We start from the raw sequence: 13,895 nt of genomic DNA, 5'->3' as shown, positions 1-13,895 counted from the left end.
CCTTGGCGGGGGCCAACCTGGCCAACGCTACGGCTCTGGGCTTGGGATGCGCCCGCGAAAGCTTATACAGTCGGCATTAACGATATGCCGCTGAAGGGTCCTGATCTTCTTGTATCCCTTGTGCACGTTTTACTGCGATTCAGGCAGGGAAAAGTCGCCAAGTGCTCCGACATTCGGGGAATGTTCCTCCGATTCCTCACCCGTGAAAAAGACAGAAGAGGTCCGGAGGATGAAGTACAAGTCTACGTGATCAACGTGGCGATATTCGGTGCAACCAGCTGGTCATGTACAGCGAAGGTTGTGAAGATCTGGAAAGCTGCTGACTACGCCCAAGTAACATACATGTCATGTAAGAGATGCAGCAGCGCAATTTCGGTTGTATAGAAGTAAATTTGACGTAATAAAGCGTTATGTTGAAATTGCGTCAAATCAACATCTATACAAGCAAAACTTGCGCTGCCGTAACTCTTATATGACATGCGTGTTGCTTGGGCAGTGAAGAGCACCCCAGGGCGGTGACCAAGAACCCCTACGTCGACGACCTCCTCGACAGCGTCAACTCGGTGGAAGAAGCAGTACAGTTGGTACAACATGTGCAAGATATTACGTCGCAGCGAGTTTCCAGTTTAGGAACATACTGTTCAACGAGAAGGTGATGCTACATTGACTAGTAGAGACGAGTACAACGGTCAGTAAACCACGTCACATGGATTCCGTCGGAAGACGCCTTCCCATTCAATTACCAGGGATTAAGGGAAGTTCTAGGTGCTAATTGGGTGGCACCAACGAAGCGCATGGTCCTGCGTATCGTGATGAAGCTCTACGATCTCTAAGGATTCATCGCAAACTTCGCCGTCCAAACGAAGATTCTGATGCAGGAGATTTGGCTGGCAGGTACAAACTGGGGACGAGCCTATTGCGGAGCAGCCACGTGAGCTTTGGATAAGGTGGATCGAACAGTACCGGCAGGTCAACGGAGTAAACGTGCCCCGCTGCTTCAACGATGGTAGACGGAGAGTCAGCGTCCGTTGATTGCGGCTAAGACAAAAATTGCACATCTTTGACCGCTATCCATTCCCCGTTTGGAGCTTCAGGCTGCCATGATGAATTCCCGACTGCTACAGAACATCTGCCTAGCTCTTAGCATCGATATCCAAAGACGTTTCCTGTGGTCAGATTCAGCAACAGTTCTTGCTTGGCTTCGCTCCGATAGTCGCCGGTATAACCAGTTCGTATCTTCCCGTGTTGGCTATCGTTGACCAGAGTGGATGAATGGCGCTACGTTCCTTCTCGCGAAAATGTTGGAGATCGCGATAGCAGAAGAAACACTTTGGTGGTAGGCTCAAGCACAAGCGTATCCGGAAGGAGTTCAGCTGTTCCTGGACGAACAAGGAGTTCTACGAGTTGGCGGCAAAATCGAACAAGTATCGATATCATACAAAGCGAAGCATCCAGTCGTGTTATCGAGAAGCCATCGGATCACATACCTCGTCGTGCTTAGCTTCCACCAGCGGTTCCATCATGCGAACACCGAGCCAGTGTGCAACGAGTTGAGATAGCATTTACACATTCAGAGAAAGCGAACAGTAGTGCGGAGTGTATGTCGTAGCTGTCAGTACTGTACGATTAAGTTCAACCGATGATGGGTCCGCTTCGTCTGACTCCCTTCATCCGTCCGTTTACATACGTCGGCGTTATGTTTGTTCACGTGCCTCACAGTTCGAGCAAGTGACTTAATTCTTCAATAAGACTGCCGAGCCACTACCATTAGAGATCTCAGTTAAAGCGTTTTGTTAGTCGGTGAAGAGCTCCGTTGGAAGTATTCTCGGGCAACTGCATCAACTTCCGCCAACTCAAAGTCCACAGGGCAGGGGATGCTACCGGTAACATCGTTGATCACGGAACGACGGTGAAATTACTGTCCGCTCCATCGCAACTGAGCGGCAATGAGGGTTTTTGGTTCAAAATCATGCCTTGCTTTTATTGTGAAAAGTCTAGACCAGTGAAAAGAATTGTCGGACAAAAGACGCATAAAACAAGCAACAAAGAAGGCGCAGCGATCACTCTTTATCCCAACCGGTAACAGATAATGACATGATCTCAAAAAATTTTGTTGCAGTCAAAACGGAAGCTGAATTTATTGCGTACTTTACAAGCCGTAAATAATCGATTATTACTAATCCAAAATCGAATCTGTTTGATGACAAATCTTCAACAGTGTTGCAGTGTTTACCGAATCGAAGTTATCGCTCGAAAATCACAATCCAAGACTTAAAAATCTCTAAACCCGTGGTGTGCGACCTTTATCCTATTCTATTCAAGTTGGGACAAACCTATGTCGCATTGGGTGGATTGTCGCAACAAATGCGGGTTGCGACATTGTTATTATTGTTGCGCGATGGTTGAATTTTGATTCACTGGTCTAGACAAAGTAACGTAGTCAATATCAGAGAACTATGCTCTGTGCTGTGTTCTCTTATAAATTTTCCTGGAATGCTTCTCATTCTTCTTGATTGCAGCTTAACATTCCAAGTGAGACCGAGCTGAACTTTAAAGGGCATCAAAGAGAAATGGGAAACATTGTTTGATCTATCTACGCTTTTTATCCCTTTTCCCTTAACAAGAAAGGTATACTCGTTTTTAATAGTCATTCTGCCAAAATTCACTGATACGAAACTCCACTTCAACTCATTATTTTTATAACGTGTTTGACGTTTCAAACAGATACCTTCAATGTGATTGAAGTTCCATCCTTTGTTATGATCAACACGTTGCTTCAAGGAAAAATCAAATCCCTTTTGTATTCCTTATTCTCAGTATCTTTCACATTTATACGCTTTCAACAGTATCACAAAAAGTTTCAAGCATCCACCCTTTAAAATCCTCCCTCAGGCAACAAGCTTTCGCCTTTTCCGCTTCATAATTATTTCCTCTGCTCTCGAAATCTGTCTCCAAATGCTGTTTCTCAGAGTTGCTACAACATTGTATATTTCTCATCACTCGTTCCCGTACTGCTGCTGTGCCCTCCCAAACACTCACACAAAACTGCTCCGGCCGGAACACAATTCGATTGAATAACTCTCTGTATCTTTTATGCTGCTATATCTCTCCCACACACACACCCAGCCGTTGTCTTCGTCCTCCTGATCCTGGGAAGACGATAACTGCGGCAAGCAGTGAAAAAAGGAAAAACTTTTCCTTTGGTAAACTGATAACTTGATTATAACCCGGTAAACGTCGGACTTGGTTCCCGGAGATAAAAAAAAGGAACGAGCTGCATGCCTCCAGTCAGCAGTGTTTCTGTATTTTCTTTACGATGGTAGGAGGAGGTTGACTTTAGGAGGGAAGGAAGCGGATGAAGGCATTCAAAAACAATGGAAAGTGAAAATAAAATAAACTTTTCATCGTCAGGCTTTCTACCGCCGGCCGGTTGGATCGAGAAAGAAAGGATCCGGCCGACCACACAGGAAGCATTTCCGGGTATTTGGGTACAATCCATCAGCTGTCATCCCTCACACTTAGGGGATAAGGGGTCAAAATTGGTTTTATGTCTATGAAGTTTGAACAAGTTGCTTAATGTATAATTAGTTTTGTTTATGAGCACAACCCGACCAGAAGCATATACCAAGATCATAACAAAATTATGACAACTGTTGTTAGAAATAACAAATGTTGATATAATTCTGTTATCAGAATTTTTCCACGTGAATATCCATAACAAAATAGACGGGCTTGGTGGTCTAGTGGCTACCGCTTCTGATTCGTATGCAGAAGGTCATGGGTTCAATCCCTGGCCCGTCCTTTTCATCCTACTTTGTATCTGTCTATCTACTTTCTTTCGCTCTCTCTTCTCTACATATACAACTCATGTATATTCATATGTTCATAGCCATCGCTAGAACCAGAAACGAATTGAAAAAAAAAATCGTTTCCCTCCCTTCCAACTTCCACTCACAGCACAGTGTATATATAACGCCTATAAGTTATGCAACCAAAGCGTGCTGTGCCGCTTGACCTTATTCACCTCATTCACCACACAATCTATCACGAACACTATAAATAACCCCTATCCATGGATCGTATCACCGACCCAACGGTGACTCCCAGATCTCCCATCCTTTCCGTCTAACAAATACCCCAGTCCGTGCGGGTTGTGGGGACGCAGAGTGCTCTCAGTCTCTAGTAGCAACAACTAGTACACTCTAACATTCCTTTCCCTTCCCAGCTGGCTATAAGGACTTGGCCGGCGCCGTTATCGATCAAATATGCACTGCCGTCCTACGCATAATTGTCCCATGTCATATGGGAATCCCATATAACATGGGACAAGTATGCATAGAATGGCAGTGCATGAGCTGCTAAAATTGCACTTTGAGAATAAGTGGAATGTCCCAGCCCTTATTCAGTTGGATCTCAGTGCAATTGGTACCAGTTCAGATCAATCACGGAGGAGCAACCATTGACATGTATAGTCAGAATTGATCGTGATCGTGATCGTGAATATCCATAACAAAATTATATTAAGATTTGTAATAATTTTAGTAAGGCGGATACAAATTTAATTTTGACTTTTTTGTCTCCCCCTTCAATTTTTTTTGGCAGGATTTGGCATTTTGAGGGGGCAGATGTAAAAATATCTATCAAAATATCTGGTCTTGCTAAAAATTCTTTAATAAATCCGATGAGTTTTTAATATTTTTTAGATTAAATGCTTTATTATTTTTATCCCCCCTCGACCATCCAAAGAGTGGTGGAACAAAAAGTGAAATAAATATTTGTAACGGCCTAACTAAATTACAACAAAACTTATTTCATTTATTTAAACAGATATATAACAAGATTTGTTATATTATGCAACATAATATAATTGTCTCAAACATAATTTCGTAACACGTTTAGACTGCATTTGATATATTTTTAGAAACAAAATTATTTAAAAATTTATTAGATTAAAAAAGTATAACTTTTGATTACGGCACAAAAATAGCTGAGTTTGTGTACCACGATTAGTACATTACGGTACTAGCTACTTGCTAATTTCATCAAAATTGGTTAAGTGTTGGCGGAGATATCGTTGAAACAAGAGACTTTCCATTTGAGAACCTTGGGCAAACAAAAGCTTTAAAAAATATTACTTTTCAACCTAAAACTGTAGAGCCAAAGCTACTGAACCGATTTCAATAAACATTTTTCAAGATTTCAAAATTACATTTTATTGTATCGACGCAGATATTGCGCCAATACTAAACCGATTATGATTAAATTTTTATAGTGCTAATTACACATAATATACTATTTCTGGCTAAAAAATCAGCTATTTATGTGCACGCAATCGAAAGCTATACAGTGTGTTGTGTGTCTCACATTCACTCGAGTCCAGTCTTTATGTGATTTTTTTTTTTTCACCCATACAAGATTTAGAAAAATTTACGATGGTAATTTAGTTGAATAGTCATATTCATAATATTACTCTTTCCTAAATTTATGAAAATCGCCAATATGGTTATTTCCAAATTTTTGCGCTGTCCCAAATATGAGAAAATGCGATTTTTGTTATGTTTGCGCATTCAGGAATTTCCAAAAGATTGCACTTGTTAATATTCCAAGCTTCTCTTGGTCTTCGGCATTGTTGTTCCACTTTTTTTTTAAGAAACCACCTCTTTGATTTTTTTTTAATATTAACCCAAGAAATTTCTGAATAAAATGAATATTTCAGGGATCCTTTCTAAAATTTGTCCCGGACATTCTTTAGAAATGTATTCAAGGATCACCCAACTACTTGCTTCTAAAAATTTTCTACGGACTTTTCAAACAAAATATCAAAGACGCATTCGAAAATTTTCTCAAGGAATTCCCTCAGTTTCTTACAGGGATCAATTCAGATATTTCACTAGCTATTTCTTCAAAATTTCTCAAAACATTTATTTAGATAATTTTGCATGAATTTCTTCAAAAAAATATGCAAACGTCTCTTCAGAAATATTTTAGTTTAGTAGGATTCATTCAGTCAAAAACCTCTCAGTTATTTCGTCGAAAATTCCACCTACAATTGCTTCACAAAATCTTCCATAGAATTTCAATGAAACTCTGCCAGAAATACCTTCGAACGTTTCTCTGAGAATTTCTTCAAGAATTTTCCTAAGAATTTCCTTAGAAAATTCTTGGTTTTTATGAGATTTTTTCCATATTTTTCCATAGATTCTCTAGCAATTAAATTAAGAACTCCAGTAATAAACCTTTTTTGGATTCCTTCCGAAATTTCTCCATTATTTTTTTTGAAAATCCTTCAGAAACCCCTTTTAAAGAGTTGTCTACGAATTATTTTCTAAAGTTGTTTCCACCAATTGTTTCAGATATTTTTCGAGAATTTCCTTAACTTGCTTCAATCATTTCTTTAGAAAAGCTTCCATGGGTTTTCTCTGAGATTCGTTCATAGAAATCCGTACGAGAATTCTTTAAGGAAATCACTCATGGATTTCTTCAGAAATGCTTCCTACTAAAAATCGAAAATTAATGATTCTGTCAGAAATTTCTCCAAGGATTTTTAACAGAAAATCTTCCATAGATTCCTTTAGAAATTCTTATAAAGTTTTCTTCAGAAAATAACTTTTAGGAATTCTGTAAGAAATTTCTCCAGAGCTTCCTTCTGAAATTCGGCCAAAAAAGAATATCATTCAGGAATTCCACAGAGATTGTTGCAGAATCATTCAGTCGTGCAGAGGAATTTCTCCAACAATTCCAGCATGAATTCAAACAGAGATTTTTTCAGAATTTTCCTTCAGATATTCCTTCATGAATTTCCGCAGAAATTTCTCTTGCATTTCCTCTAAGGACAACTCTTAGAATTTCCCCACGAATTCTTTAAAGAATTTATTCAGAAATATTTCCTATTAATTTCTACAATAATTGCTTTACAAATATTTTGAGAGATTTCTATATGGATTTTTAAAGAAGGCTTATAAAGATGTTTCTTCATGTAGTATTTCTAAAACTTCATGTTAATTTTCAGAAAATCTTTCATGAGTTTTATTAAAACATTTCTACAGAAATTCTTCTGAAATTTCATCAGGGTCTTCAGTTAGCCTAGTGGTTAAGGCTATGGATCGCCAATCCGGAGACGGCGGGTTCGCAAAGAATGCCCTTCAATTAATAACTGTGGAAATGCTCAAAGAACACTAAGCTGAAGAGAGGCAGGCCAAGTTCCAATGCGAACGTCGAGCCACAAAGAAGAAGAAGAAAAAGAACCATCAAAAATATTTCCTGTGACTTAATCAAAATTTTAGGAGTTTCATGAAGAATTTTAGCTAGAGTTTATCTCAAAAGTTTTTCCACGAATTTTTTACCGAAATTTCTTTGAAAATCCTACAGAGATTCTTCCATGAATTCTTCAGGATTCAGATATTTCGCCAGGGATGTTTTCAACAGTTCTTTCAGATCTTGCACATAAAATAATCGGCATAGTTCTTGAAAATATCTGAAGAAGTTTTTGGAGGATTGTTTGCGGGACTCTCTTAGAAATTCCTGGTGATACCTTTCGCGATTTCTAGAAGAAATTCTTGAAAATCTTTTGAAGAGATCCCTTTACAAAAAATCCTAGAGCAATTTCTGGTATAATCTCTGGAGGAATTGCTGGATGAATGCGTGGGAAAATTCCTAAATGAACACTCTGAAATATTTCCTTAATTCCTATAAAAAGTAAGGAAAAACTTGTGGAGGAACTCTAAGAGTAATTCCCAGACAAAAATGCTTGAAAGTTTTCTGAAAAGATTACTGGAGAAATTCGAGAAGAAATTTCTGAAAAAAGTATCCGATAAGTTTTTGAAGAAATCTTTTGAGAAATCCCTACAGAAACTGTAGACAAGATACTGGTGCAATTCTTAAAGAAATTCCTCAAAAAATTCTGAGTGATCCCTAAGAATAATTTATTATTTGAGTTCGAAGAGATTAGTACACGAAATACCTAAAAAAGCATGGCGATTTTTTGAAGGAGATCCTCAAAGGAAGGAATTCTTTAGATAACCACTAAAGAAATATCTAAAAACAAAGTTTTTGAATAAATCTTGAAAAAAATGGAAAAGCTTCTGCAGAGGAACTTGCACAAGAATCTTTTTAGAATTTTGTAGAAAAATTTTTGAAATAAATTCTTTAGAGAGTCGCTGAGCATAGGAGCCATACATGAAGGAACCTCTGGAGAAATTTCAACAAAACATAATTTGAAAAAAAAACAATGAAAAAAGTTTCTGAATTTCTGAAGAAAAACCCTAGAGAACTTCTAAACGAATTTTAAGTCTATGTAAAAAAAAACAATTGGAATTGCATCTTTCGAAGATTTTTTTGAGAAAACTCCTTCAGAAAATTTTGATGATATTCGTGGAAGAATTCCACATAAAACATTTGAAGAAATACATGAAGGAATACTTGCATGGACTTCTGTAGCAATCCTGGAAGAAATTTCGTACATAATCCTAGGAAGAATTTCTGAAAAAGGACCTTTCCAAGATTTTTTGGGAAACTCAAGAAAAATTTCTGGAGGAATTCTCGAAAGAATCTCTAAAAATCCTTGGATAAATTTTCAAACAAATACATGGACAAGAATGTATTCTGAAGGGATACCTTGGAATTTTTGGAGGAATTCTTGCTGAAATCATTCTAGTCATTTCTGCGAGCATCTTCTTTCTATTTAAGTTCTGGAAACATTTTGATAACTCCCGAAGGAATCTGTAAGGGAATTTCTGACAGATTATGTTATCTTATCGAGCTCAAGCTCAAGTTTTCTCATGTATTGTACATGTTCGGAGAAAGTTGTATCATGTTTGATTGTGTATTGTAATAAACTGGCATTTTTATTTATTTATTTTTTTTTTTAAGTTTTTATAGATGTAAGGGGAATCTTATGAAGCCATTTCTGGTCGACAAAGAATGTTCAGTCAACCAGTAATGTCTCTTGAAGATTTCCAGAAATTCTAAAGTGAATATTCACTGTTCAACTAAGAGCAAACGTTTTCCCAGACATCCCCTACCTGTATCAAACAATATCCCTCCCCTGAAACTTTTCCCAAATTGTCAGGACGTGCGGAAATTCATTTGCCTTCGCGAAGAATAACATTTTTCCTCATCGTTTTTCTTTTTTTTTCTCCCCCATTGCAGCTTTCAGTGACGCTATGTAATTTGGGCGTCGGGGCCACCTTCGGCGAGAGCATCCTGCACGATCTGCCCCGGGACAGTACGGTGGTGACGAAGACGACGTGCGAACTGCTTCGCGTGGAGCAGGAAGACTTCCGACTGATATTTGAGGTAGGTCATGGTGGGGCGTGAGAGTCGGGAAGGTTGGTGGAATTCTATGGCTGGATGCTTAGGGTATCTTGTTAACTTCCGGGAAACGGCGCCGTTGATGGGGGATGGTGTGCTGATATGAACGTTCCGGTTAATAAGATTACAGTTAATTATTCATCATCTAGTTCGTGCGAAAAGGTCGTTTGCATGGAACGGCTTAAGCAGGCCCCATACGGCAGCAGTATTGACAATATTTTTATCGCAAAAGAAACTCTATAAGCGGTTGTTCGTGCAGAGATTCCATCACAAATTTCACAAGTGATAGACACCAGAGATTTCTTCAAAAAATCTTTCAAAAAATCTTCCCGGGATTCATTTGGACATACGGTTCTTAAAAAATTTCGCAAAGAATTAATTGTGTGTGTAGGGGAAATGGGGGTAAAATGAACACCCTAAGCGTTTGGCGTCGCTTTCAATGGAAATGTGTTCAAATTTTTCTTTTTTACCATGTAATATCGAAGATAGCATTATGTTCTAAACAATCTAGAAGAAAAAAATGCTCAAACCTACAGTTTTCTTTAATTTTTTTCGATTGCAAAAAATGCAATAAAAACGAGTAGCTAAAAACAGTGAGGGTAAAATGAACACATATTTAAAAGTTAATTTAAACGTATAATTTCGATATATTCAACTGCATGTCAGTAATTTTGATGCAAATTGTATGTGCTACGATTTTGAAACTTCTTATATGAAGGTTGCAATGTACTGAAATAATTATTTAAAAAATGTACTAAAACAGGCGGATTTTCGAATAAGAATTTTATTTTGTTGAAGTAAAATATATTATCTGAACTTTTTACTCTAGTTATGTAAAGATATGTTTTAGAGATTTCAGTATACAGTTTGAATAAAATGTTGTAAAATTTTATAAAATTTGAACCAACTGTTCATTTTACCGCTAAGCTTTATTTGTTTAAAAGTTTCTTCAAAAATTTTATTAAAAACAAAACCTTACTTTTTTCTTCACTAATTTTTTTAGGAGTAAATTATTGGAATATGGTATTACACATGTAGAAATTTGCGAAAAATGAAAGAATTGACCTTAATTACGATTAGCTCAGTTTTGCGGCAGACTATATTGTTTGCATGATTTTCGATATTTAAAGTTGTTTAGCTAATTTTTAAGGCTAATACAATGATTTATGTTGTTGCATAGAACTCAATTGTTAAAAAATGCAAAAAATACCCTAAGTGCAGTAAAACACCAGCCTGTTCATTTTACCCACAATTCCCCTATAGATTTCTACAGAAATTTTCTCCAAAATGTCTTCAGAAATAACTACAGCTTTTTTTTCAGAGATTCGTCCGGGATTTCCTTTAGGAATTCTTCTATTTTTTTTTATTCCGAACTATCCCCTGGGATGCCTTAAGGTTTAGAAAATCACAAACTCCTTCCAAATTCTTGCAGGATTAAGAAAAAATGTATTCAAGTACATATTTTTTTCAGAAAACCCCAAAATAATTATTTCTTTGATTCTTTCAAAAAAGCTAGAATACATTCGAAAATTTTCTTTAGTGATTCTTTCAGAAAAATCTACGAAAATGCCCATAGGTTCTTCTAGGTGGAACGTCTCCACTGGGACAGAACCTGCAACCATATGAACACTTCCACTGCTATTAACTGAGGGCTTCCTCTGCCAATGACCGTTTTGCATGTGTATCGTGTGGCAGGCACAAAGATCTTCTATGCTTAAGGGAGTCAAGGAAATTTCCTTTAAGAAAAATTCCTAGACTGACCGGGAATCGAACCCATCGCCACCACGCATGGTCCCATAATATATATTCCTGCTTGAATTAAAAAAAAACTAATAAAATGTTACGTGAAATGATTTTTTTAGAAAATTATGCAAGTATTGTTTCAGAAATGGCTCTCAATATTTATTCATGAATTTCTCCTTCCGTTTAAATTTGAAATTTTCCGATTTTTCAAAAAAAAAAAATCTGGCAAACATTGGTTTTGCAATTCTTCCAAGGATTTATCAGAACATTTATCCTAGAATTTCTTCTGAAACCATAAGAATTCCGATTGTCAAAGGATTTCTTTCCAGAACTCTTTCAGAAAAACCCGTTCTTTCCGGCATTCCTGAAAAAAACTTTGGGAAAACCTTGCATGGATTGCATTTGCGTATAATGCTAAAATTTTCTATAGATTCTTTTAGAAAGTGCTCAATAGATTTCGTTAGAAATTCCAACAGGTTGATTGATTTATCTTTATTATAGAGACTTTCAAATTCCAACAGGGACTTCTCAGAAATATTTCCAAATAATCTTTTATATGATGTTTTCCGGGGATCTCCATTTAGTTAGTCTTCCGATTTCTCAAGAAATTTGAGCAAGCATAACATCATAAAACCTGCCATGAATTCCTTTAGAACTTCTCCAGGAATGTTTGCAAAAAATCTTCCCGCGATGCCTTCAGGCATTCCTGCAGCTACTCATTCATGAATTCATTCCAGAATTGTTGTGTAGGGATTCCTTTAGATTTTTTTTTCCATCAACCATGGATTGCTTCAAGAAGATTTTTTTACAAATTTCTCCAGATATTTCTTTAATATTTTCTTCGAAATTCCACTAAAGAATTCTCCAACAATTTCTGCAGGGATTCCTTGAGCAAACATTGTGTAGATTTCCTCAATCCCTTCAAAAATGTCTCCAGTGTATTCTTAAATCTATTTTCCTTGAGTTGCTTCAAGCGACTCGTTTGGAAATTCCTCTAGATATTCCTTCAGAAATTCTTCCAATGATTCTTTCAAACAATAGTATACAAATTCTTTAAGAAATTTATCTAAGGATTCCTTCAGAAAAGCCTTAAAAGATTCCACAGAAATATCTTCAATGGATTGCCTCCAAAACTCTCCAAAAAATCCAAAATCCTCTGGGGTTTACTTTCCGAAAATATTACACGGAGTTGTTTAACTCTCTAATATCCAACCTCGCCTTTAGACAGGGTACAGTTTCAGCATTTTTATATTTTTTTATTTCCTGGGCAATCAAAACACTTATGTTTTTGGCTGATATTTAGGTCTGTTCTGTACACCTCAAAAAAGTCGTTGGTGCCTTTTAAATTGATTGATTGATTGATTTATCTTTATTATAGAGACTTTCAGACGTTGGCTGGCCTTTTAAAGCGTATTTACATTTGTTTAATGATTTTAAAATTGATGTTGTGGTAACCTTCTAGATGTTTTTTGTATTGTATCGCAACAATTTACATTTTTTTAAATTTTCCTCAACCATTCCAATATAGTGAAAGAGTTTAGGGGACTTGAATATCCTCTAAAACTGTTTTCCTTAAAGTTACACGAAAAAAAAACCATAAGAAAACTTTTTTAAGAAAATATTTTAACAATAAACATGAAATCTCAAAATGTTCCCTTCTTTAAAAAATTGGTATCCCAAAACGGCTTCCAGAAAAAAGTGTAGGAATGTTCAAAAATAAAAATAAAAATAAGAAAAAATCGTGAATTAAAAAGGAACACCTTCCAAAATATATTAGAATCGATTTTGAATGGTATTTATTTTATTTAGATCAAACTAATATTAATAAAATAAAAATTTGAGTATTAGAGGTTTAATAACAAATTTTTAGAAAATTTGCGTGAAAATTCTGTATAAATTGCTTCTGGAGTTTTATCGGAAATTTTTCTAAATAAGTTCCCTTCTAAAATTCTTCCAGAGGGTTTTCCCCAATTTTCTCTAACAATTCTACCAGAAAACATTTCATGGACTGCCTCAGAAATCTACCTGATCTACCTGTAAATTCTGATTTCTTCAGAAATTCCTTCAAGGAATTGTTTTAGATAATCTTTCATGGATCTCTTCCAAAACTTTTCAAACAAAAATTCAGAAATTGATCTAGGAATCCCATGATAATATCTTCCAAGTATTAGCAATTACTCCAGAAATTCTTCCTTCAGAAATCCTTCTTTAAAAAAAATCATCTACTGATTCCTGGTCAACAAATTTATCCAAGGATTTCTTAAGCAAGCCTTTAACTCATTCTTTCAGAAAAATGCCAAGTAGTCGTTGGCATTCTTCAGAAATTTCTTTTTTTTTATCTCAAGACTTTTTGGAGAAATTTCGCTGAGGATGTTTACTGAAATTTCTTTAGAAGTTTCTTCACAAATTCTTGCAGGGATTCCTTAAAGAATTCATACAGGTATTCTATCTTGAACTCCTCCAGGAACTCGAGACTTCAGAAATTCAAGGATTCCATTGCAAATTCCCAAAGGTGAAGGAACTTATCCAAAAATTCTTTAGCGAATCGTCCAGAAATTCTTTTATGATTTTTTCAGTTGTTCAAGCAAGAATTATTTCAAGAAACCCCATGGAAACTCATACAGAGATTCCCTGATGAATTCCTGCTGATATACATCTATGTTTTTTGTCAGAAATTCATCCTGGATTTTATCCAAGGATACCCTTTGGAATTTCTTTTTGGAATCTTTCAGGAAACCATTTTAAAATATTTTCAAAAACTTGCAAATGTTATCCATGAATCTCCAGATATTCATTCAGAGATTTTTTTTAAGAATAATTCTAAAAAAAATCAAGAGATTCTT

The 13,895-nt window shown here is 36.2% G+C and overlaps 1 protein-coding gene across 4 annotated transcripts in view; it reads left to right on the top strand.

Moving 5' to 3' along the window:
• Window positions 1-13,895, top strand: part of LOC109423294 (rap guanine nucleotide exchange factor 4) — a 957,479-nt gene that overhangs the window by 641,719 nt on the left and 301,865 nt on the right. For all 4 annotated transcript variants that reach the window (XM_062854198.1, XM_029870605.2, XM_020077464.3 and 1 more), the window contains one exon: window positions 9,148-9,294. In XM_062854198.1, coding sequence (XP_062710182.1) covers window positions 9,148-9,294 — 147 coding nt within the window. The remainder of the gene's footprint in view (window positions 1-9,147; window positions 9,295-13,895) is intronic.

Source organism: Aedes albopictus, chromosome 2 (genome assembly GCF_035046485.1).
Source record: "Aedes albopictus strain Foshan chromosome 2, AalbF5, whole genome shotgun sequence".
Lineage (NCBI taxonomy): Eukaryota > Metazoa > Arthropoda > Insecta > Diptera > Culicidae > Aedes > Aedes albopictus.
This window is presented reverse-complemented; position numbering and strand designations above follow the sequence as displayed.